The following is a 26214-nucleotide window of genomic DNA, read 5'->3' as shown; positions in this document are numbered from 1 at the left end:
TAAATATGATTGAATGAATGAATGAATTTAGCCTCAAGGGGATACAAACAATACAGGAGGGAGACTCGGTCTTCTTGGCCACGCTTTCACCCATGGATGAGATCTCACTGTCTCTAGAGTCATCTTTGATATTGAAGGTGGACAACTGCTTTGGCTGTTACTCGACTCTTTTCTGAATTCTTCACAGTCATGCTTAAATCATGCTTAAATGTCCTGGTGGCATGTTCCAAGTTCCCTGCCATGCATGTCCTTCTCTCCATTTTCAGGGTCTTCTCCCTGATCCTTTATTTCTTTTGTTGGGGCTATTTACATGTTTGCCTTCGGTTCTGATGAGGTCATTTGTTTAAGGTATCTATCACAACTACTGTCCACACTCCACCCCACCCCAAGCGGTGTTCTTCTTGAGCCTCACACTTCTTTGTTAAGCACCATTTTAGCATCTTGCTCAAATGATACTTCTGGATTAATTTTGGAGCTTTTAAAACTGTGCTCCTCTTGGGCAGAGACGATCACAAAAATTTGGTGCTCTGAGCTGATGTGAACGACACTTTTGCCTGCTGCTGAGACATCAGAGGTGGTTCTTTGTGACTGTGTCTGAACCTAACTGTCCTGATTCTGGAGGACGCCGTGGCATTTGGGAACAAGCTTTTTACCTGTGTGGTAACATCTCTAGAACCGACGAAATGCACTTTTGAAATCTCCATCAAACTCCTGGGATCAGCCTGTTGCAAGACACTAACTGAATGGCAGAGGGAAGCTTATTTCCATATTCCCAACTCCCTATCTGGTTTAAAAAGGGAACAAAACAGGCAGAAGGGGAAGACATCTGCTGACAGTGCTGACGCCTGCTGACAACTGAAGCGATCCCTCTTAATCATATTTATTGAAAGCTTACTGTGTGCAGAGCACTTTACTAGGTGCTTGGAAGAGTACAGTCTAACAGAGTTGGTAAACACATTCCCTCTAAACTGTGAGCTCGTTATGGGCAGGGCTGTCTCTATTGTTATATCATACTTTCCCAAGAGCTTAGTACAGTGCACTGCGCGCAGTAAGCGCTCAAATACGATCGAATGAACGAATTCCTTGCCCACAATGAGTTTACAGTCTAGAGAGGAAGACAGACATCAATATGTCCATTAAGTGCTGTGGGGCTGAGGGAGAGGTGAAGAAAGGGTGCAAATCCAGTGCAAGAGTGACGCAAAAGGGAATGGGAAAAGAAGAAATGAGAGCTTAATCGGGGAAGGCCTCTTGGAGGAGATGTGCTTTTAATCTTAACCTTTTAATCTTTTTAACCTTTCAATGCCCAATCTTAAGAGACTGGGGCAGAGAGAGCAAGGTCCAATGAGGGCACTGAGAACAGAATATGAGGTGTCATGAGGAAAAACTAAAATGGGATGCTCGTAGGTGAAAAGACAATGACTTAGTTAAAACCGATGGCTGGATAAGAAATCTTGAAAGATTTATAGACCTGGATTCTAGATCGGCTTGCGGTACAGAGCCAGGGACAGAGATATACACTTACCTACAGATCTTTTTATTCTCTCCCATTTCCACCCCTGTGATTTATTTTAATGTCTGGCTTCCCCTCTAGACTGTAAGATCCTTGTGAGCAGAGATTGTAACTATTAAAATCCTTCTTAGACTTTGAGCCCTGTACGGGACAGGGACAAAGTCAAATCTGATTAACTTTTAACTATCCCAGTGATGAGTACAGAACAGTGCACAGTTAAGTGCTTAACTAGTATCATAATTACTACTATTATCTATTGAATTGTACGCTTGCAAGCACTTAGTTCAGTGTTCTGCATACAGTAAGTGCTCAGTAAGTATCGTTGATTCACTGATACTATCCAATATAAGCTTGCTGAGGTTTATGATTTTACTTAATACTTTAAACTACCTCTCTAGTTTTTAGTTACAGAGAAGTAGTTTTAATATAAGCCCGTGTCCCCTATGTTCTGGGTGTTCACATCCATAGTAGGACCACATTAATGAGAGAGGGCTGAATTTCAGAAAGCCCCTTCAGGCACAGCAATCTCACTACTGAGGAGCCAGAAACTGATGATTTCGGCCCCTTTGGGAGTGATAACTTCCAGTCGTAGGACAGTACCAGCAATCTCGGAGTCCTTTAGGTGGGAAACATTTCCAGAGCATGGAAGGCTGAGGAAAAAGATTCTAATAAATTATGATGGTACAGGTTGGAGAAACCGCTGACTCTTGAGCAGGCAGGTGGCAGAAAGCCTCACCACAGTGCAGGTGAACCCATTGGGGGTTTTGAAAAAAGAAGCTCCAGGGGATAGCCTGAACCACCTTTTCTAGGAAACCGGGCCGGCTGTTTTTCTTAGAATCCTGTGCTCATAATAAACCAGCTGTTGGCTTTGGCAGAAGCGATGATTACACCGCACCCCGCCCCCGACTCCCTTCACTGTCCTCTCCAAATAGGCCACGTGATTCATTGGTGACCACTCTGTTTCTATCTCAGAATAATATGAAAGCTCTCTTGCACTTCGATGTGTGGTCACCTCTTCTGAAGGGCATCCTCCACTTCCTCCTAACAACTCCTCCCTTCTCACCCACTGCTGATTGCATTTGATGGGGTGTTTGGATTACTTTTAACTCGGGTTTGAATTATTGAAGAAATGAATGTCACTCTTTCCCAGTGGGACTAGCCAATCTTCTTGTCAATAAATCCCTGGCCTCCAGTTCTGGCTCTGCTCTTCTGTTTTCCCAAGGATTCACTGATTGCTGCTGGTCCCCAGGGCTAGGTTTCCCGGATGAAGTCTGACAGAGGAAGGGCTTACTCCACAGCCCCGGGGAGGGTGAGTACCAAAGCCAAGTTGGGCTATTTTCATAAGCATCCTTATCAGAGTTCTCATGTAGGACTATTTCTTTCCCGCTCTAAATTGTAAGCTCGTGGTGGCAGGGAATGTGTCTGTTTCATTCAATTGTATTTATTAAGTGCTTACTGTGTGCAGAGCACTGTATTAAGTGCTTGGGAGAGTACAATATACAATAAACAGACACATTCCCTGCCCACAGTGAGCTTAGTCTGGGAGGGAGACACACATTAACAGAAATAAATAAATTACAGATCTCTGCATAAGTGCTGTGGGGCTGAGAGCAAGGGAAGAACAAAGGGAGCAAGTCAGGGTGGCACAGAAGGGAGTGGGAGAAGAGGAAAGAGGGAGCTGAGTCAGGGAAGGCCTCCTGTTTCTTGTTATATTGTACTCTCCCAAGCACTCAGTACAGTGCTCTACACATGGTAAGCGCTCAATAAATACAATTGACTGACTGGCCACAGTACAGAGGCTAGGCCACCACTCTCTAAGTGCTTCATGCACAGACCTGGGGCTTCCAATGGTTTTTTAGATCTGCCCATGTCAGCTTATAATTCTGGGTTGCCTCATTTTGCTGCTGTCTCTATCTCTTTGCTACCAGGTGTGTGTGAAGGCGCTGAGTCCCAGCGGGCCACTGTGGCCATCCCATGTGTGTGAAAATACCATGCAGGCATGGTAGCACCATAGGAAGCATGGCCAAGAATCATGCTTGCCCACTCTCCTGCTTCTGCATAGGCCAGGCCGAGCCGTGGGCACCATTTATCAGTGGTTCCACTTCTAAGGCCTGGGCAGTCACAAAATTCTCAACTGCCTTGATCTGCATCACCACATGCGGTCAGCCCCCTTCCTGCCATCTTGCCTAGGCCCTATCCAGTCCATCCTGGCTTCCATCCAGGCAAACTCCACCATTCTCTTTTGTTTTCTTCTCTCTTCCTCCAAAGGTCTCTCAGCATTTCACCTGCCTGCTTTCTTAGCTCTTTCTTCCACTGGCTCCATCTGTCTCTCTTTAGTCTCCCCCTTTTAGCCATCAGTGCCCATCCCCTTTTCTTTCTGTTCAACTTTCTGGCCTTCCCTTCTCTTACTGCTGGTCTTTGGAAGCCTTCTCTTCCCCTGCTGTGCTTCCTGTTCTTCATTCCCTCTTGTCCTTTCTTTCCCATATTGGATTTGAACGCTTCTCAACATGTCAGGCTGTTTTTTTCAAAATGTGTGGCTGTTCTTCTGTTTCCCTTCTTGATGTACATTTCTCCCCCAAACCATACTCTTGTTTTTCCCTCTTGGGATCTGGTTCTCCCTTCTATGGCCCTCTCTTCCTAGTTTGGGCACAATCTGGCTATTTTCCTTGCTGCTCTCTGCTGCCTCAGTAGTTGCTATCCTACCTCACCTCGCTGATCTCCTATTATGACCCAGCCCACCCACTCGGCTCCTCTAATGCCAACTTACTCACTGTACCTCAATCTCACTGCTGACCTCTCGTTCACGTCCTGCCTCTGGCCCGCAACGCCCTCCCCTCCTCATATCCGACAATTACTCGCCCTACCTTCAAAACCTAACTGAAGGCACATCTCCTCCGAGGCCTCCCCTGACTAAGCCATCATTTCCTCTTTTTCCACTCCCTCCTGCATCACCCTGACTTGCTCTCTGTATTCACCACTCCCACTTCCAGCTCTACAGCACTTATGTACATATTTGTCATTAATTTATTTATATTCTCTGTCTCCCCCTCTGGACTGTGAGCTCGCTGGGGGCAGGAAACGTGTCTACCAACTCTGTTGTACTCTCCTAAGCGATCAGTATAGGGCTCTGCACACGGTAAGCGCTCAATGATAGGACCGACTGATTGATTGTGATGTCATGTCTGCAAGGACAGAACCCAGCACACTAGAGCTAGAGAAGCTTTCCTGGCAACCTGTTTTAAAACTGTTGAAGACGGCAACTCTGACAGGTTAATACTTAAGCAGCAGACCCATCCAAAAGTATGACACCCACCTCCTTCTGGTTGTACTTGATAGCAAGTTTTAGGCGACTCAGGTTCATTCTTTCTTCCAATAATCCTCGCTTGTCAACTGGCTCATCACTTGCCGTGTGGTTGAGGATAACTTCCAGCTCCCGTGAATTCCGGGCCTGGGCAAGCAAATCTTTAGCAAACATTTTACACTGCTGGGCGAGTTCCTCATAATCATTCCTACAAAACCCAACAGCCTGAATCAGAAGCGTCATGACTGTTTTCTACTCAAGTTGATAAACTGTCTGAAATCATGCTTACATTAGGTAATGAACTTGACCTTTACAGATTCAGGGAGCGGGCAGGACACTAAGGAAACGTGTTCATGGACGCAATGGCAACATTTTCAATTCTGACTCACTCCGGAGGGTCTAAATTATTTCTCAACAAAAGTGACGTGGCATTACTAAGAAATCAGTTCAATTTCAGTGGGACCTAACAAAATTTATTTTTTAAAAATTAGATGTAAGAGGCTCTTAAAGCACCAAAACTCTCCTGCACTGTTATTTTGCCAGATGTGTCTAACTCCTTCATTCATTCAATCGTATTTATTGAGTGCTTACTGTGTGCAGAGCACTGTACTTAGCGCTTGGAAAGGACAATTCGGCAACATACAGAGACGGTCCCTACCCAACAATGGGCTCACGGTCTGGAAACTCTAGAAACTCATAGAGAGACAGAGACAGAGTGAGTGTGTGTGTGTGTGTGTGTGCACACACATGCGCCCTGAGTGTACACACATGCGCCCTGAGTGTACAGCTACAGTCCTTAAAAGTGCCTCTTTATGTGAGTGACTGTCCGCGACTCTATTCCTTTCCTCAGCGCTACTCTGCACACCTAGATCAGAAATCAGGGATTTCACTACTACTACTGATTAGTAAGTACAAATCACCGACGTCCACGAAGTTCAAAACCATTATTTAGGCTAAACTAAATTTGTTTATTTAACAAACTAAGTTTGCTTAACGGCTACACTGTGGGCATGATATTTGCTATAAAACGTTTTAGTCAGTTTCGATTCCTTTTTTGCAAAGCTGAGCAACAGGTTCCTGCTTAGCTTTGCGAGAAACCTTGGCTGAAAATAGGCCCGGTCGATATGGTAAACTCTGGTTAAAACGAGTCTAGAAAAAAGGGTCTCCCGATCCTCCCTGTTGCCATTTCTCGGAAAGAGAAAAAGAAAACTGGGGGAGAGTCGCTTACCCACCTGGGGCCCCTGTAGCACTCACCCCTGCTCAGATCATCTAAGATGGTAGTGCCACTGGGCAGGCTGTGGGACACGGAAGGTCCCAGGGCACTACTTTTGGCGGATTTCCGGGTGAGTGGGCACCAAGTAAGTCTGCTCTTCTTCCCCTGGCCTGGCCATGGACACCCCACCTACACAAATGCCCCTTTTCCAAGGATGATTAGGCTCCCCAAGGGTATTTGGTAGTGGGGCTTAGTGGAGAGAGCACAGGCCTGGGAATCAAAATGATCCGGTTTCTAATCCCGGCTCAGCCAATTGCTTGCTCTGTGACCTTGGGAAAGTCACTTCACTTCTCCGTGCCTCATCATCAATCGTATTTATTGAGCGCTTACTGTGTGCAGAGGAAGCCTCAGTTTCACCTTGTATCCTCAGTTTCCTCAACTGGAAAATGGGGGTACCTGTTCTCCCGCCTAGTTAGGCTGTGAGCCTCATGAGGAACTGGGACTGTGCCTGACCTGATTAACCTGTATCTATCCCGGAGCTTAGAACAGTGCTTGACACATAGGGAGCATTTAAGAAACAGCATAAAAACAAGACACAAAACATTATCCAAAACTTTCTTGAGCCTTCTTATGCCCTTTGCTTTTTTCCTCTACCTTCCTTAAGTTTTCCTCTGACAACAGAAGATACTGTCTTTCTTGAAGCAAAATATTTCCTACTTGCCAAACTTCCTTTGGTAACAAATTCCATCTGCCGTGGGAAATAGTGATGACTTTATCCTGAACTCCCCACCTTCAAGTTTCAATAGATGCCCCTTTTCCCTGATGCTGAGGTAGTCTGTGAACAATTCCATTCTTGCTTTGTCCGTATCTTTCACGATCTGGGAAACTGCCATCATTTCCCATCTCTTTTGGTCCTTCTCTTTTTCAGTTAAATTACGTTCTTCTTCAAATGCAAAAAGCAGAACTGGATTCCAGGGCCTGATACTCTATTACCTCATAGATTTATCTTTTTATGATGCCCAGGATTTTCTTGGCTGTTTCGGTTGTCACTGTACCCTGAACTGACATAGGAGTAAAGAGGCAAAGCATATATTGGAGGATTGCCTCAGGGCACTTTCAAAAATCAGAAGGAACAGAGTCTAAACTCATGCGACCTTTTTCCAGACTATCAACAAAGTTAAACCATAAATTACACCAATCCCCGTACCAAACTACTGCTCTCAGAGAGCTGGCTGTTTCTTGCTCTTAAAATACTTGCTGTTTCCCTAATTTGGGAAATATATATTTAGAGTGTACATGGACCTTTGTGTCACATTATTAAAGCCTAGGTTTAAGGCCGACTAGGATCATCATCTTCACTTGGGAACTACATGAACTTTTAAAGTCGAATTTTGATTTGAAAAATCTGGGTGGGTCTGATGTTCAAAGGTTTATACCTGTGAAATAGTCTCAAGGCTGGTTCCTTGAGATAGACACCTAAGGGTTCGCTTCCTCCCCTGCAGTCCCTGACTCTGGGCAGAAGACACACTATTACACAGATTTTTACACAAATTATTTAGTTGTGCAAAGTGCTATGAGCTGTAAAGTCAAGTCAGCATAGAACTGACAAAATGTTCCCATTCTTTCCCCACCTGAATTCCACCTCTACAAGACTTAGCTCTTTTAGATCTGCACTGAGTTCAAAGGCTCTGAGAATCGGATCTTCTTCTGTTAACATGATCAGGGCAGGGCTGGCCAAGCATCGATATATATCAAGGCGGAACCTATGGCAGGGAAAAAAAAATAGTGACAATAATTGAGGCATCATTTTAATACAAATATGCATCATTTTTGAATGGTAGCATTTCACTATCTTACCCACAATGCACTAAAGACAGATTAAAAAGTTCACCTGGAAAATGGGGATTAGGACTGTGAGCCCCATGAGGAACAACCTGATTACCTTGTATTCCCCCCACCCCCACCCCTGCGCTTAGAACAGTGCTAGGCACATAGTAAGCGCTTAATAAATGCCATCATTATTTCTAGACTGTAAGCCTGTAGCTGGGTAGGGACTGTCTATATATGTTGACGATTTGTACTTCCCAAGCACTTAGTACAGTGCTCTGCACACAGTAAGCGCTCAATAAAACCTGAATGAATGAATATCATATTCATTAAAAGGATCAACTGAATATAAGCACTTGCCTAGAAAAAACAAAGGATAAAAACATTCAGTTTCTTCAACCACTTAAAATCTGCCCCATGGGAAATCCCACAAAATTGATTGCTTTTAAAGAAATGATACTTTAATAGCATTTCCCTGCACTGGAATTTGTGGTTTGCGCAGTGTGTGTTTTCAATAATAATAATAATAATGATGGCATTTGTTAAGTGCTTACTATGTGCAAAGCACTGTTCTAAGCACTGGGGGGATACAAGGTGATCACGTTGTCCCACATGCAGTTTACAGTCTTAATCCTCATTTTACAGATGAGGTAACTGAGGCTCAGAGAAGTGAAGTGACTTGCCCACGGTCACACAGCAGACATGTCGCGGAGCTGGAATTCGAACCCATGACCTCGGACTCCAAAGTCCGGGCTCTTTCCACTGAGAAACGCTGCTTCTCGATAAAACACACACTGCACAAACCACGAAGACAAGCAGCGTGGCTTAGTGGAAAGGGCACGGGCTTCGAAGTCAAAGGAGGTGGGTTCTAATTCTGGCTCCACCACTTGTCTGCTGTGTGACCTTAGGCAAGCCACCTAACTTCTCTGTGCCTCAGTTACCTCATCTGTACAACGGGGATTAAGACTGTGAGCCCCACGTGGGACGACCTGATTACCCTGTATCTATTTCAGTGCTAAGAACAATGCTTGGCACATGGTAAGCACTTAAATACCATAATTATTATTATTCAAAATTTTCTACTCTTTAGTATCCAAGAAGTTGTGAAAGTACCACATTACAGCAATCAGGGAAAACTGAATGCAACATCATCAGCTATCCCAATACCAGTACTTTCTTTACCCCATGGGAGCTTGATAAAAAGCCAATTAGGATAATAATAATAATAGTATTCGTTAAGCGCTATTTGTTATGATAATGTATGATACTATTTAGCATGCCATCAAATATGACAGTATTTGTTAAGAATGGTAGACTATTAATCAATTAATGGTCTTTACTGATTTCTTGTAGTGTGCAGAGCCCTGGGGACAGTACTATACTACGGTACTATACATTTTAGACTGTGAGCCCACTGTTGGGTAGGGACTGTCTCTATTTATTTATTTATTTATTTATTTTACTTGTACATATCTATTCTATTTATTTGATTTTGTTAGTATGTTTGGTTTTGTTCTCTGTCTCCCCCTTTTAGACTGTGAGCCCACTGTTGGGTAGGGACTGTCTCTATATGTTGCCAACTTGTACTTCCCAAGCGCTTAGTACAGTGCTCTGCACACAGTAAGCGCTCAATAAATACGATTGATGATGATGATGATATGTTGCCAGCTTGTACTTCCCAAGCGCTTAGTACAGTGCTCTGCACACAGTAAGCGCTCAATAAATACGATTGATTGAGTTGCTAGACACGATCCTTGCCCACAAGGAGTTTACCGTCTAGAATACGAATGGTTTTTCCACATAACTATGGACCAGATAGAGAAGCTCTGATTTTTCAAGATGAAAATGCTAATTCAGGTTCCACAAGGAAAAAAATGTGCTTGTACAGTTGTGATAGATGCTGCTGCTACTCTGAGCAGTGCGTGCTAGTTGTTGGTTAAGTGGCTACTCTGCAGAAGCAGGAGGTTGCACGGAGGCATCCACACTACTTTGTCTGTTCCTCTTTTAGAAACCAGTGCCCATTTCGAGATGGTTGCAGCCCGGAGCCATAGAATAGTTCTGTACGCTCTCATCAGCAGACCCTGTTCTGCCCTCATCTGGTTTACACTTCACTGTTGACGTGAGACATTCACATTCACTCTATCACTGAGGTCTTCACTTGGAAACTTTAGGACTTAGGAGACTATGTACATTCTCCCTAGCACTCACGCCTTCTGCTCGATTTATTTTGGCCACTCTAGTTATTGGTATTTTAGGCTGGCCTCCCCCCATTATAGCGTAAGCTCCCTGGAGGCATGGAATGTTTCACATTGTGATTCTGTACTTTCCACATGGGCAACTCATCATCATCATCATCATCATCAATCGTATTTATTGAGCGCTTACTATGTGCAGAGCACTGTACTAAGCGCTTCGGAAATACAAACTGGCAACATATAGAGACAGTCCCTACCCAACAGTGGGCTTACAGTCTAAAAGGGGGAGACAGAGAACAAAACCAAACGTACTAACAAAATAAAATAAATAGGATAGATATGTACAAGTAAAATAAATAAATAAATAAATAGAGTAATAAATATGTACAACCATATACACATATATACAGGTGCTGTGGGGAAGGGAAGGAGGCAAGATGGGGGGGATGGAGAGGGGGACGAGGGGGAGAGGAAGGAAGGGGCTCAGTCTGGGAAGGCCTCCTGGAGGAGGTGAGCTCTCAGTGGGGCTTTGAAGGGAGAGAGCTAGCTTAGCTAGCAGTATTGTTGTACTGTACTCTCCCAAACGTTTAGTACAGCGCTCTGCAGATAATAAGTGCTCAATAAATATGACTGAATGAATGAATCTGTGAGTAAAGGTGAGTGTAGGACCCTGTGGCTTACCCAGTGCTTCCTAAACCTCTGATGCCACCAACTTGGAAGTAAGCTGGATGCTGCACCAAGGAAGCATGATCAATCATTCGATCAGCAATGCCATTTATTGAGCACTTTCTGTGTGCACAGCACTGTACAAACAACTTGGGAGAGGAAAACACAACCACGTAACAGACACATTCCCTGCCCACAGTGGTCGTTGTCGGGTAGGGACCATCCCTGTATGTTGCCGACTTGTACTTCCCAAGCGCGTAGTACAGTGCTCTGCACACAGTAAGTGCTCAATAAATACGATTGAATGAATGAATGGTGATCTGGGTTATTCCTCCACACACCCCCCTGAACTTTCCTCGATGGGAGGGAGGGGCAGCAGAAGAAGCAGGACCCCAATAACTCCCACGGTTTCCTTACAGTATACTTCTGATCAACATCATCATCATCATCAATTGTATTTATTGAGCGCTTACTATGTGCAGAGCACTGTACTAAGCGCTTGGGAAGTACAAATTGGCAACATATAGAGACAGTCCCTACCCAACAGTGGGCTCACAGTCTGAAAGGGGGAGACAGAGAACAAAACCAAACATACTAACAAAATCAAATAAATAGAATAGATATGTACAAATAAATAAATAAATAGAGTAAAAAATATGTACAAACATATATACATATATACAGGTGCTGTGGGGAAGGGAAGGAGGTAAGATGGGGGGATGGAGAGGGGGTCGAGGGGGAGAGGAAGGAAGGGGCTCAGTCTGGGAAGGCCTCCTGGAGGAGGTGAGCTCTCAGCAGGGCCTTGAAGGGAGGAAGAGAGCTAGCTTGGCGGAGGGGCAGAGGGAGGGCATTCCAGGCCCGGGGGATGACGTGGGCCGGGGGTCGATGGCGGGACAGGCGAGAACGAGGTACGGTGAGGAGATTAGCGGCAGAGGAGCGGAGGGTGCGGTTCTGATCTGTCAATGCCACAGGAGAAGACATGTCCGCTGTTCTCAGACAGCTCTGACACACTCAGATGGCGTGCAAGAGAGGTCCAGGCTGGGGAAAGTGGTGTGGCCTAGTGGAAAGAGTATTGGTCTGGGTGTCAGAGGACCTAAGGCCCTACTGAGAGCTCACCTCCTCCAGGAGGCCTTCCCAGACTGAGCCCTTTCCTTCCACTCCCCCTCGTCCCCCTCTCCATCCCATCTTATCTCCTTCCCTTCCCCACAGCACCTGTATATATGTTTGTACATATTTATTACTCCATTTATTTATTTATTTTACTTATACATATCTATTCTATTTATTTGATTTTGTTGGTATGTTTGGTTTTGTTCTCTGTCTCCCCCTTTTAGACTGTGAGCCCACTGCTGGGTAGGGACTGTCTCTATATGTTACCAACTTGTACTTCCCAAGCGCTTAGTACAGTGCTCTGCACACAGTAAGCGCTCAATAAATACGACTGATGATGATGATGACCTGGGTTCTAATCCCAGCTCTGCCACTTACCTGCTTTGCGAACTTGGGCAAGCCATTTCACTTCCGCGTTGCCTCAGTTCCCTCATCTGCAAAATGGGGACTCAGTGCCCATTCTCCCTCCTACGTAGACTGTGAGCCCCATATGGGACCTGATTAGCTGGTCCCTACCCCAGCACTTAGTACAGTGTTGCACATATAGTAAGCGCATAACAAATATCACAATTATTATTACAACTCCAGGGAGGAAGGACTCCTCGGCAATCAAGGGGCATAGTACCTAATGTGTAATTAGTGGAGGAATAGCAGCGTGGCTCAATGGGAAGCGCCCGGGCTTGGGAGTCAGAGGTCATGGGTTCAGCCAATTGTCTGCTGTGTGACTTTGGGCAAGTCACTGAACTTCTCTGTGCCTCAGTGACCTCATCTGTAAAATGGGGATTAAGACTGTGAGCCCGACGTGGGACAACCTGATCACCTTATATCCTCCCCAGCGCTTAGAACAGTGCTTTGTACATAGTAAGCGCTTAATAACAATAATAATGTTATTTATTATTATTATAATTATTAGTAGCCTTTTCAATTGACTGTCAGTCAGTAATAATAATAATGGCATTTATTAAGCACTTACTATGTGCAAAGCACTGTTCTAAGTGCTGGGGAGGTTACGAGGTGATCAGGTTGTCCGACAGGACGCTCACAGTCTTAACCCTCATTTTACAGATGAGGTAACTGAGGCACAGAGACGTTAAGTGACTTGCCCAAAGTCACAGTTAACTGGCAGAGCCGGGATTTGAACCCATGACCTCCGACTCCAAAGCCCGGGCTCTTTCCACTGAGCCCCACTGTCAGTAGACTGTAAGCTCCCCATCTAGGGTCCGAGGGAAGTTACGCGACTTGCCCAAGGCCTCAAAGCGGACAAGTGGAAGAGTCGGGATTAGAACTCACGGCTTCTGACTCCCAGTGCTCTTTTCACCGAGCCAACAGTACAGGCGCACGAGCATGTGTATGTGGGGGATGGGGGTGGGAAGGGGTGGGGGAGAGACAGGGGTTTGGAGCTTCAGGAAGGGGAAGAAGGTACGGAAGAGCTGATGGGAATGGTGGGTGAGTCAATGAGGGAGCAATAGTAGAGCCGTCAAGTAGAAATCAGAACAGATAAAACACGAGCACACGTGAATCTGAAGTGGGTGAAGTCAGCTCGGGGCCCACATTTCTGCCAGCTACGCTCAGCTGCAGTGGCACGGGAGCAGAAGACCGCGGCACTGATCCAGGGCTTGTGGCTCGGAGGGGCGGGAGTTACGAAAGGTCAGCAAGGGCACCCAACTTGAGGTTGGTGGAGAGGGTGGAATTGAGGGCGTGTTCTTTCCCATCAAAGGATGGGAGAGATGGACGGGAGTGGGTCTAGGATTATGGTTATGGCTACAAAATGCTTAAGAAGCAGTTCAAAGTCTGTAGAGCGTGGGACTAGTTCTCCCACTCGAAGTTTTAGCGTGCTTCAAACCATGGAAATTTCAGGTTTAACGAAATGGATAGTGCGTCTCTTAAAAGGGCCTGCGAACTAGTGCTCAAGAAGGATGCAGCCTTCAAAATTACAGGATGAATTCCTGGCAATTATAGTCTTTACGAGTGTGTGTGAATGCATCTATAGCCTCGCTGCCGACCCCTTGCCCACGACTTCCCTTTGGCCTGGAGCTCCCTCCCCGTCATAGATGACAGACCTCCACTCTCCCCACCTTCAAAGCCTTATTAAAATCATGTCTCCTCCAAGAGGCCTCCCCCAACTAAGTCCTCCTTCCCCCAGTTGCTCTCCCTTCTAGGTCACCCTTGCATTGGATCGCTACCCTTTAAGTACGTGACATTCACTCCATCCTCAATCCCCCACACAGGTACATAGCCATGACTTTTTTATATTAAAATATAATTATTTACATGATTTTTTCCACAAGGTTCAAAGGCTCTTGGAGGAAAAGACTACAGGTGACATGAAGACAAATTGTGTAGCTGTGGTTTGGAGGAAGGCTGTCACCATAACCACTGAAAATGAAAACCTGTATATTCTACAGTTACTTTGGGGCTACGGGTGTCAGGTACGAATCCAGATTGCTTTAACTAGGTCAGATGTATAATGCATGCCAATGTGCTTGTTTTTTTCCATTTCGGTTTTTGAACTACTTGAAGTTTAAAAAGGAACATTTATTTTCCTGAAAATGTCATTTAATATGAGATACATATCCATATTTGATTTATTTATATTAATGTCTGTCTCCTCCCCTAGACAGGGGATGTGTCTACCTACTCTGTTTTATTGTACTCTCTCAAGCACTTAATACGGTGCTCTGCACACAGTCAGTATTCAACAAATACCATTGACTGGATGATATATGCATCTATATGAGTAAATAACTATCAATTCAAAATGATACTGCCTGTTTTTTTCAAGAAATGAATGCAAACGCTTAAATTTCTGATTTACAAGCCTGTTCGAAATCTTCCTCTTTTTTAAACCAAATGTAGAATTTTATTTGAAACTGGAACAAAAAGAAAACTGCTATCCCCGTAACTGCCTCAAGCCCTTCCAAACCACCTAAGCACCCCCTGTAGTTTTTATGTAGTTACCTTTTGTACTCCATTACTTCCTTCTTTCCCTAACTTACTTCCGAGCCTTTCTCCCTATTTTAAGCTCCCCGAGGGCAGGGATCATTTATATTAAACTCATACTGTCCTCTCCCAAATGCTTAGTGGAGTGTTCCGCACAAGAATAGGCACTCAGTAATTGCTACTGATTAATATTTTGTTACAATCGATCAATCGTATTAATTGAGTGTTTACTGTGTTCAGAGCACCATGCCAAGTGCTGGAGAGAGTACAACACAACGATATAACTTTGGAGTCAGCGGTCATGGGTTCAAATCCCAGCTCTGCCAACTGTCAGCTGTATGACTTTGGGCAAGTCACTTAACTTCTCTGGGCCTCAGTTACCTCATCTGTAAAATGGGGATTAAGACTGTGAGCCCCATGTGGGACAACCTGATCACCTTGTATCCCCCCAATCAATCAATCAAATCGTATTTATTGAGCACTTACAGTGTGCAGAGCACCGTACTAAGCGCTTGGGAAGTACAAGTTGGCAACATATAGAGACAGTCCGTACCCAACAGTGGGCTCACAGTCTAAAAGTGCTTAGAACAGCGCTTAGAACAGTGCTTTGCACATAGGAAGCGCTTAACAAATGCCATCATTATTATTATTATATAACAGACATGTTCCCTGCTCACAACAAACTTATACTCTAGAGAGGGAGACAGACATTAATAGAAATAAATAAATTACAGATATCACCTAAATATACAGATATTAGAACAGTGCTTTGCACATACGAAGCGCTTAACAAATGCCATCATTATTATTATTATATAACAGACATGTTCCCTGCTCACAACAAATTTATACTCTAGAGGGGGAGACAAGACATTAATAGAAATAAATAAATTACAGATATCACCTAAGTGCTCTGGGGCTGGGAGAAGGGGGCTGAATAAAGGGAGCACGTTGGTGATGTAGAAGAGAGTGAGAAGAGGAAATGAGGGCTTGGTCAGGGAAAGCCTCTTGGAGGAGGCAAGCCTTCAACAAGGCCTTGAGGAGGAGGAGGGTAACTGTCGGATACGAAGAGGGACAAAGGGAGGACGTAGGCGAGAGGTCAGAGTCGAGACAGATGAGACCAAGGTACAGTGAGTAGGTTGGCATTAGAGGAGCCAAGTGTGCGGGCTGGATTGTAGTAGGAGAGCAGCGAGATGAAGTATAAGGGGCAAAGTGATTAACTGCTTTAAAGCCAATGGTAGGGAGTTTCTGTTTGATGTGGAGGTGGATGGGAAACCACTGGACGTTCTTGAGGAGTGGAGAAACGTGGACTGAACATTTTTGCAAAAAAAAAAAAAAAAAACCCAACCTGGGCAGCAGAGTGGGCAGAGTGGACTTGAGCAAGGAGAGACAAGAGGCAGGGAGGTCAACAAGGAGGCAGGTACAGTAACCAAGGCAGCACAGGATAAGTGCTTGGATTAACGTGGTAGCAGTTTAGATGGAGAGGAAAGGGCAGATTTTAGTGACCAGAGAGCTGAACCAAAGGGATTTAGTGACAGATTGAAGATGTGGGTTGAATGAGAGACAGAAGTCAAGGATAATGCCAAGGTTACAGGCCTGTAATTCAGGAAGGATCACTGTCTACAGTGATGGGAAAAATCAAGGGCAGGACAGTGTTTGGGTGGGAAGATAAGGAGTTCTGTTTTGGGAATCTTAAGTACGAGGAGTCGGTGGGACAGCACTTAGAACAGTGCTTTGCACATAGTAAGCGCTTAATAAATGCTATTAAAAAAAAAAAGGACAGATGTCCTGAAGAAAGACAGGAGGAAATGTGAGACTGCAGAGGAGGTGGGAGATCAGAACTGGAGATGTAGATTTAAGAATCTTCTGCACAGAAATGGTAGGTGAAGTCATGGGAGCAAATGAGTTTTTCAAGGGAGTGGACAGAGATGGAGAATAGAAGGGGACCCAGAACTGAACCTTGAGGGACCCCCACAGTTAGGGGATGGGAGGCAGAGTAGGAGCCCGCGAAGGAGACTGAAAGAAGCCGCCAGAGACAGAAGGAGAACCAGGAGAGGACAGTGTCCATGAAGCCGAGACTGGGTAAAGTTTCAAGGAGAAGGGGGTGGTCGACGGTGTCGACGGCACCTGAGAGGTCAAGCAGGATTAGGATGGAGCAGAGACCATTTGATTTGGCAAGAAGACTGTTTCTGACCTTTGAGAGGGTGGTTTCTGTGGAGTAAGGAGGGGCAGACTGGAGGAGGTCACGGAGAGAAATGGAAGACAGGAACTGGAGACAGTTGGTGTAGACAACTCGCTTAAGGAGTTTGGAGAGGAAGGGAGATGAGGTGAAAATTGGAGGGAGCGGTGGGGTCAAGGGAGGGCTTTTTTTAGGATGGGGAGACATGGGCATGCTTGAAAACAGCGGGGGAAAAGCCTTTGAAGGGCAAACAACTGAAGATGGTGGTCAGGAAGGGAACAAGGAAAGGGGCAAGTGCTGATAAGCTGCAAAGGGATGGGGTCGGCTGTGCAGGTGGAGGGGGTGGATTTTGAGAGAAGGTAGGAGCTCGCCTCTTGAGATACTGCTGGACAAGATGGGAGAGTTGAAAACGGGGCAGAAGTAGAAAGGGACCAGAAAGTAGCAGGGAGATTTTAGGAAGATCACGCCTGATGGCTTCAATTTTCATACGTGGCCATATCATTTGAGCAAGAGATTGGGGGAGGCAGGGAAACAGGAGGGTACGAGGGGGGAGTTAAATGCCTGGAACAACTGGCAAGGGCAATGGGCATCGGAGTCAATAAGGATAGAGAAATAGTTTTGCTGGGCAGGAGAGGGCAGAGTTAAAGCAGGCAAGGATGAAGTTGAGGTGGACGAGCTCTGCGTGATACCTGCATTTCCACCAGCAGTGCTCTGCAACTCGAGCACAGGAGCGAAGGAGGCAGACTGTGGGGGTTATTCAGGGCATGGGTTATTGGTGTTTATTCATTCAATTCATTCAATCATATTTACTGACCGCTTACTGTGTGTAGAGCACTGTACTAAGTGCTTGGGAAAGTAATTCGTGAATAAAGAGAAACAATCCCTACCCACAACGAGCTCACAGTCTAGAGGTGGGGAGACAGACATCAATACACATAAAGAGACAGCAATATAAATAAATAAAATTACAGATCTATACATAAGTGCTGTGGGGCGGGGTGAGGGGGGTAGCGCAGAGGGAGAAAGTCACGGTGACGCAGAAGGGAGGGGGAGATGAGGTAAAGTGGGGCTTAGCCTGGGAAGGCCTCTTGGAGGAGATGCGCCTTCAGTAAGGTTTTGAAGCGGGGGAGAATAACTGTCTGGTGGATTTGAGGAGGGACGGCATTCGAGGCCAGAGGTAGGACGTGGGGCAGGGGTCGGTGGCGAGACAGGCGAGATCGAGGCACAGTGAATAGGTCAGCACCAGAGGAACGAAGCGTGTGGACTGGGTTGTAGAAGGAAAGAAGCAAGGTGAGGTAGGAGGGGACAAGGGGATGGACTGCTTTAAAAAATCAACGGTGAGGAGTTTCTGTTTGATACAGAGGTGGATAATCAACCACTGGAGATTTTTGAGCGGAGGGGGGTGACATGCTCAGAATTTTTCTGTAGAAAGATAATCCAGGCAGCAGAGTGATGTACAGACTGGAGTGGGGAGAGGCAGGAGGTTGGGAGGTCAGAAAGGAGGCTGATGCAGTAATCTAGGTGGGATAGGATGAGTGATTGTATTACGGTGATAGCGGTTTGGATGGAGAGGAAAGGGCAGATTTTAGCGATATTGTGAAGGTGAGACCGACAGGACTTGGTGATGGATATGTGGGCTGAATGAGAGAGCGGAGTCAAGGATAACGCCAAGGTTATGGGTTTGTGAGACGGGAAGGATCTGCATCTGCAGTGACGGGAGAGATAGGGGAGTGAGTTGAGTTCAGTAGAAAGGGTGGGGTTGAGGGAGATAAAGACCCCTGAATAAATCAGTTAAGGTTGTAGGTTTCTTACCTGGAATGTCGGAGGCTGTCCTTTTTGTTCTTTGCAGTGCACAGTGTGCACTCACAACCCACCGCATGAGGTTTAGGTAGTGATATATCTTGTTTCAACAGCATTGTCAGAATCTCATAGTTGTTACGGTGGGCAGCTAAAATTACAGGAGCAACATCCATGGTGGTGGAGTACTCGGGGTTCTGAATTCTCTCCATTAGTTTCTGGGGGGGAAAAGAAGGCCCATGACTGTCAGAGATGGTGTCTTTTCCAAGAATCCTTGGGATAATCAAAAGTGCCGATAATCCGCTATGCAGATGGGGGACTTGATGGAAGAATGCGCTCTTCCCAGAACACTCAACTCCCTGGCAGGTGGAGAGAATAGAGCTCCGCTGCTCAGGAAGAAAAGCACCTACAGAGCATTCGGGAAGCAGTTTGGCCTAGTGGAAAGAGCATAGGCCTGGGAATCAGACGACTCAAGTGTTTAATATAGTGCTCTGCACACAGTAAGCGCTCAATAAATATGACTGAATGAATGAATCAGAGGACCTGGGCCTGGCTCCTCCACTTGTCTGCTGTGTGACTTTGGGCAAGTCACTTACCTGCTCTGTGCTTCAGTTCCCTCATTTGTAAGATGGGGATTAAGACCGCGAGCCCCACATGGGACATGAACTGTGTCCATCCTGAAAATGGACATGTGGGACACGGACTATGTCCAATAGAAGCAGCGTGGCTCAGTGGAAAGAGCCCAGGCTTGGGAGTCAGAGGTCATGGGTTCGAATCCTGGCTCTGCCGCATGTCTGCTGTGTGACCTTGGGCAAGTCACTTAACTTCTCTGAGCCTCAGTTCCCTCATCTGTAAAATGGGGACTAAGACTGTGAGCCCCACGTAGGACAACCTGATCACCTTGTATCCCCCCAGCGCTTAGAACAGTGCTTTGCACATAGTAAGCGCTTAACAAATGCCATTATTATATTACATTATTACCCTAGCATTTAGTACAGTGCCCGGCAAATAGTAAGCACTTAACAAATGCCAACAAAAAAACTGAACAAAAATAAAAAGAAGTTCAGTCTGGTGAGAAGTAGATGAAGAGAGTAACTGTGTAAAATGGGAAAAGCTTGAAATCCTTGAAACCTTGGGTAAAGAATTCTGGTTTGATGCTGAGGAAGATGAGATAGAGAAACAGCGTGGCTCAGTGGAAAGAGCCCGGGATTGGGAGTCAGAGGTCATGGGTTCAAATCCCGGCTCCGCCAACTGTCAGCTGTGTGACTTTGGGCAATTCATTTAACTTCACTGTGCCTCAGTTCCCTCATCTGTAAAATGGGGATTAAGACTGTGAGCCCCACTTGGGACAACCTGATTACCTTGTATCCTCCCCCAGCGCCTAGAACAGTGCTCTGCCCACGGTAAGCACTTAACAAATGTCATCACTATTATTCCAGCGCTTAGAACGGCGATTTGCACATAGTAAGCGCTTAATAAATGACATCATTATTATGAGAAGCCACTGAGGGTCTTTGAGGGGGGGCAAGACATGACTGGCTGACTGATATTCAAGAAGATGATTCAGGAAGCAACCCAAAGTACAGACTAAAGTGAGGAGAGGGAGGAGGGCAAAACTCGAGAGCTTTGGGGAGTAGGATGATATTATGACGAAAGCGAAACTGGTAGCCTGAATGAACAGGGTGGAAGCAGCTGCCAGTTCCACCAATGGGGGCATCTTCTTAACTTCAGCACTCCCCTTATAAATGCCTTTTTCAGTACTTCAATCAATCAGTCATTGGTATTTATTGAGCGCTTAATGACAGAAAATACAAATTAAGATTTATACACCTCAGGATAACAATGACACTCTTTCCAAACAAGAGAAGGTCCAGATCACTTCTACAGGAAGGAATTCCTCTCTAAAAGGTTGTTTTCTAGCATAGCTTTTGGAGTCGGGAAGAATCTAAATCTGAAGAGTACCTGTCAGAAAAACTTGGGAAACTTGATTTAAGAAAACAAACAAACATAAAAAACCCCACCTTCTGCAGCCCCCAGCCCTGAGGTCTGTCCCTATGGGGTAGGATGCGCTCCCTGGGCACTCGGGATAGACACCAGAGGTGGGTCCCAAACCATCATGGCCTTACGGAGTGCATAATAATAACAGTAATAATAACAATGATTGTATTTGTTGAGTGCATACTGTGTGTCAAGCACTGTTCTAAGCACTGGGGTAGATGCAGGGACTGCATCAAAGATTGCTCCAGAAGAGCAACAAGCTAAAGCCCTGGTGGCTTAGGTACACTGTAGCTCCCATTGCCCAGGCCTCACTCCAGAAACCTCTTTTACCCAGGGATAAACAGTCTGAACTTCAGTCCTGAGTGCAAGTTGAGGGATTTATTTTTATCATTTGAATATACAGCCACGAGCCAACCCCAATTTAAACCACAAATCAAGATTACAATGTATCCAAGAGTACTTACTACAATGGTTGGTCTTGATGATCGTTTTGGTCGGTGATTAAGTAATATATCAACGGCTCCTACTACTTCAGAGTCGATAGCCACCAAAAGTGCATCTGTGGACTAAATTTTTTTTTTTAAAGGATAACAAAAATCTTTAAAATTACAAATCAGGGACTACAGAGAATAAGTACTAGATCTGAAATTACTCCTCTTTTAGCTCTCAAGTATCAAGACACGCACTCTCATACGCAGCTCAACTTCCGTAAATATTCCTATTCTCTACTATTTTCTCTATCCATAATATATATTAATTTCTGTCTCCCCCATAACCTGTAAACTCACTGTGGGTAGGAATGGGCACCAACTCAGTTGTACTGTACTCTCCCCAGAGCTTAGTAGTGTGCTCTGCACAGTAAGCACTCAATAAATTCCAATGATCAACTAATTAGCGAAACCTATTTAATATGCCAATAAATACACTAAGAATCTGGAAGTCGGATGGAAAAGTGATTCTGGTGCATTCAGCTCTAGAGCGGTATGGTTATGTTCCTGACAAACTCTGCATTAAGGAAAAACCAGCATTCTAGTACATTTGTCTTGATTGTGATCAAGCATACGTACAAACGTTTCTTTCATTAAGTGCTATCCAGATAGATGAGCACCGTCAGAAAAATGTTCCTTAATTCCCTAACAGAGTTCTATTTGAGACATATAGTGAAAATACATTTTATGGGAGAACCTAATGTACTACATTTCAATAGATTTATTATACCTGATGGAAAAAATATTTCTCACCATAGTTCTGAATCGAACACTTTTAGGCAGACTAATGGAAGATTTGTTTTCCTAGTATATTCATTTGACTTAATATTTCAACTGAGTATATACTCCAGATTTAGTTCTGGTTTTATGGCTTGTTGGTAGAAAGAATGAATTGCTAGATTCTAGCAAATTCTAACAAATTGCTAGAGTTGTGAGGAATTGGAGGATAAAATGCTTTCTCGTTTCCAAGCGACCTCTGTGTCTTGAACTTTGGACCAAAGCATCGGGAATCTTCAAATTTATTAAGAAATTGCTAATCATTTTAAATAAAATATTGTGCCCTCTAATGGTAATAATAAAATGACACTAATGTGACATTGGGATGGGGAAAAGCGAAGTAAACCCTTCATGAAAGTACGCGGAAAATCCAGCCTCCTTACTACAAAAAGTTCAAACAAACCCTCCTCTTCTCAACCATGTCGGCTTGGAGTTCAGTCATTCAGGTCTCATACAAGATGCCACAGGCAGGGGACGGGGAGCAACAGTGGCTATTGTTGGGATGGGAATCTTTCATTCTATTTCTCTGTGAGCTTTTAAAGGGAAAGATTAATCACTTTTGCAATCTCTTTAGGATTTACCATCTGTACTCACATTCTACACTAGGCGCCTACAAATGATGTTGGAGCAAATGAATGAGAAATTGTCTGGATGGCTAGGGGCCCAGTCCCGATTTCTTGGAGACAATCAACATCGCTTTGAGCCAATTCCCTCCCCTTCTCACTCTGGTGCCATAAGCTCCTCACTGACCTCTAACCCCCCAATTTCAGATATACCAGGGCTGACCATGGTTAGGTTCCAATGAACTGACTGGATTTCAGGTCCCAGTCTAGGTTGGCTAAAATTCTGAAACTGGGATTCCACTGCTTTATTTGCATTACATTTCATAGCACTTTCACCTGAATGCCCTGAACAAAAGTCATATGTGACCCCACAGCGTGCTCAGAATTCTACTTGGTTAAAATAATAATGGTATTTGTTAAGTGCTTACTATGTGGCAAGTACTGTTCTAAGTGCTGGGGTAGCTACAAGGTAGACTGTGAGCCCACTGCTGGGTAGGGACCGCCTCTATCTGTTGCCACCAAGCCCTCAGTACAGAGCTCTGCACACAGTGAGTGCTCAATAAATACGACTGAATGAATGAATGAATAATCAGGTTGAACACAAAAGATCTGCGTGTCCTGCAGTATAATACTGAACTCTTGCAAAGGTCCCCTTGAAAAATCAACTGACATGAAAAACTGCTTAATAATCTCGGCTCCTAAAGAATCCCATCTCCTTTACGGCATCCCTATCTCTTCTTAATCACAGCCTCCCTACACCACTAGGCTAAGGGAACACAAGCTAGCAGTTGGCAAACGAATACCACTACTTGAGAGGTCAGGGCTAGAGGGCTAGATTCATCCACATACTGGTGGTAGTTGAAGCAATGTAAGCATATTACCCATTCTGTTATATTCTATTTTTTATGGTATTTGTTAAGCACTTATTATGTGCCAGGCAATGTACTGGCCAGGGAGACCAGGTCATGGGTTCAAATCCTGGCTCCGCTGCTTGTCAGCTGTGTGACTTTGGGCAAGTCACTTAACTTCTCTGTGCCTCAGTCTCCTCATCTGTAACATGGGGATTAAGACTGTGAGCCCCCCGTGGGACAACCTGATCACTTTGTAACCTCCCCAGTGATTAGAACAGTTCTTTGCACATAATAAGCACTTAATAAATGCCATCATTATCATTATTATTACTAGTAACGATAATAATAAACTCCAAGTTCACACATGAAACAAAGAAAAAATGAGAAACCCATTAGATTGATTTTTAGTTTCCAAATTCTCTTACTTTCTGAAAATAGAACCACTTATCAGCATCATGGCTGACTTGGAAACAAACAGAAAATTTGAGCTTTCTGCAGGGAAGATTGGGAGGGGGAGACCAAAGGAAGAAAATCCCCTAGAGCTGTGGGCAATATTATTATTTTTAAGCATTTACTATGTGCCTACATGATAATACGATCAGATAGTCTCTCTGTCCCATACAGGGATCACCATCTATCCAAATTTAAGTTGGGGAAACTGAGACCCAAAGAGGTTATGTGACTTATCCAAGGCCACACACAGCATGGACTACAACTCTGGCCTCCTGATTCCCAACCTCTAGATCATATTGCCAAGCAAATCAAATTTCAAGTCAAAGGGGAAATTTGCAGGGAATGCAAGACAACAAAGGAGCTAAAATGGAAATTATTTTGTCTGCCAAAACAATATTTTATTTGGGGCTCTAAAACAGTCATTCTCAGATACTGAAAAACATGATCCGCACACCCTCTATCTCTGCTGAAACAAATGATAACATTTCCTCGGTTATGGGCATTTTGGGATCATGGCAACAAATGAGAAGAGCCATTGTTAACAAGAACCATGCAGTGTCACCACAGAAGCAGGCTTTTAAAACAACACTGCCTATTCCCCTATTATCTATTATATCTTAATTACATCTTAATTATATCTTAATTATTATCTATCCCATTATCTGAAAAGAAACAACCCTATTCCCCTAGCTTGCTCCTGGGACGGTAAATTGTGCGTGAAAACTAATGCACTAGGTTCAAATTCAGAACTGACCTGGCTCAACTGGGAAGTACGGACAACCACTTTTAGCAGGTGCTGAGAAATGATAGGACAAAGGAAAATTTGGGAAGGTAAAGGTGAGGAAGACAATGCTGGGGAACCAATCAAGTGGAGTTATTCATCATCATCAATGGTATTTATTGAGTGTTTACTGTGTGAAGAGCACTGTACTGGAAGAGTAGAATATAAAAGAGTCGGTAGACACATTCCCTGCCCACAGTCTAGATGGGAAAAGAGACATTAATATAAATAAATTATAGATGCGTATCTCATATAAATGACGTTTACAGGGTAAGAAATTTTTCTTCTTAAGCTTCTTCACGTAGATCGGCGTGCATAATGCATCTGACATAGTTAAAGCAATCTAGATTCGTACCTGACATCCATAGTCCAAAAGTAGCTGTAGAATATCCAGGTTTTCATTTTCAATGGTTATGGTGACCGCATTCCTCCCAAGCACATCTACGCAATTTATGTTCATGTCTCCGGCGCTGTTTTCCTCCAAGAGCTTTTTAACCATGTAATAATCACCTAAATAACCAACGCACAATCACACTTTAGTATCTGGGCTATCTTAAGGACTCTAAAATTAATGCTGGGTACAATTATTTTACCAGTTTGGGAAAAAAAAATTGCATGGGGCTGTGTTTCTCAAGTGGGATCAACTGTATTTATTGATCATGGGAAAGCTCCACAGAGGGGTCATTGGTGCCCGAGGAGCTTCAGATCTGGGCATGGCTCAACAGGACAACCTCCTAATCCTCAACATTACCCGCGCTGGCCACGACGATTAAAGGGCCCATTCCCCCCTGCCAGCACTTGTCCCTTTTACCAACATTCTCCCCTTCTAGACTGTAAGCTTGTTGTGGGCAGGGAACATGACTACCACCTCTGTTGTACTGTGCTCTCCCAAGAATTCACCCATTCAATAGTATTTATTAGTACGTCCTTCCTTACGCCCATGACCTGGAATGCCTTCCCTCCACATATCTGCCAAACTAGCTCTCTTCCTCCCTTCAAAGCCCTACTGAGAGCTCACCTCCTCCAGGAGGCCTTCCCAGACTGAGCCCCTTTTTTCTCTCCTCCCCCCTATCACCCCCCTCCCTCTGCCCTACCTTCTTCCCCTCCCCACAGCACTTACATATATATTTGTACATATTTATTACTCTATTTATTTTACTTGTACATATTTACTACTCCATTTTATTAATGCTGTGCATATAAATATAATTCTACTTATTCTGACACCTGTCTACATGTTTGTTTTGTTGTCTGTCTCCCCCTTCTAGACTGTGAGCCCACTGTTGGGTAGGGACTGTATCTATATGTTGCCGACTTGTACTTCCCAAGCGCTTAGTACAGTGCTCTGCACACAGTAAGTGCTCAATAAATACGACTGAATGAATGAGTGAATGAATATTTACTGAGCGCTTACTTTGTGTACAACACTGTTCTAAGCACTTGGGAGCGTACAATACAATAATAAACAGACACATTCCCTGCCCAAGCACTTAGTACAGTGCTCGGCACAGTCAATGCTCAGTAAATGCTACTGATTGATTGACTGCAAGACAGAGGTCAACATT

The 26214-nt window shown here is 44.6% G+C and overlaps 1 protein-coding gene across 1 annotated transcript in view; it reads right to left on the bottom strand.

Annotated features, from left to right (window-relative positions):
• Positions 1–26214, bottom strand: part of TRPC1 (transient receptor potential cation channel subfamily C member 1) — an 84334-nt gene that overhangs the window by 37120 nt on the left and 21000 nt on the right. The window contains exons 2-6 of the mRNA XM_038753170.1: positions 25005–25159; positions 21201–21302; positions 18754–18956; positions 7656–7787; positions 4824–5019 (exon numbers count right to left, since the gene is read on the bottom strand). Coding sequence (XP_038609098.1) covers positions 4824–5019; positions 7656–7787; positions 18754–18956; positions 21201–21302; positions 25005–25159 — 788 coding nt within the window. The remainder of the gene's footprint in view (positions 1–4823; positions 5020–7655; positions 7788–18753; positions 18957–21200; positions 21303–25004; positions 25160–26214) is intronic.

The sequence above is a fragment of the Tachyglossus aculeatus genome, chromosome 1, assembly GCF_015852505.1.
Source record: "Tachyglossus aculeatus isolate mTacAcu1 chromosome 1, mTacAcu1.pri, whole genome shotgun sequence".
Taxonomy (NCBI): Eukaryota; Metazoa; Chordata; class Mammalia; order Monotremata; family Tachyglossidae; genus Tachyglossus; species Tachyglossus aculeatus.
This window is presented reverse-complemented; position numbering and strand designations above follow the sequence as displayed.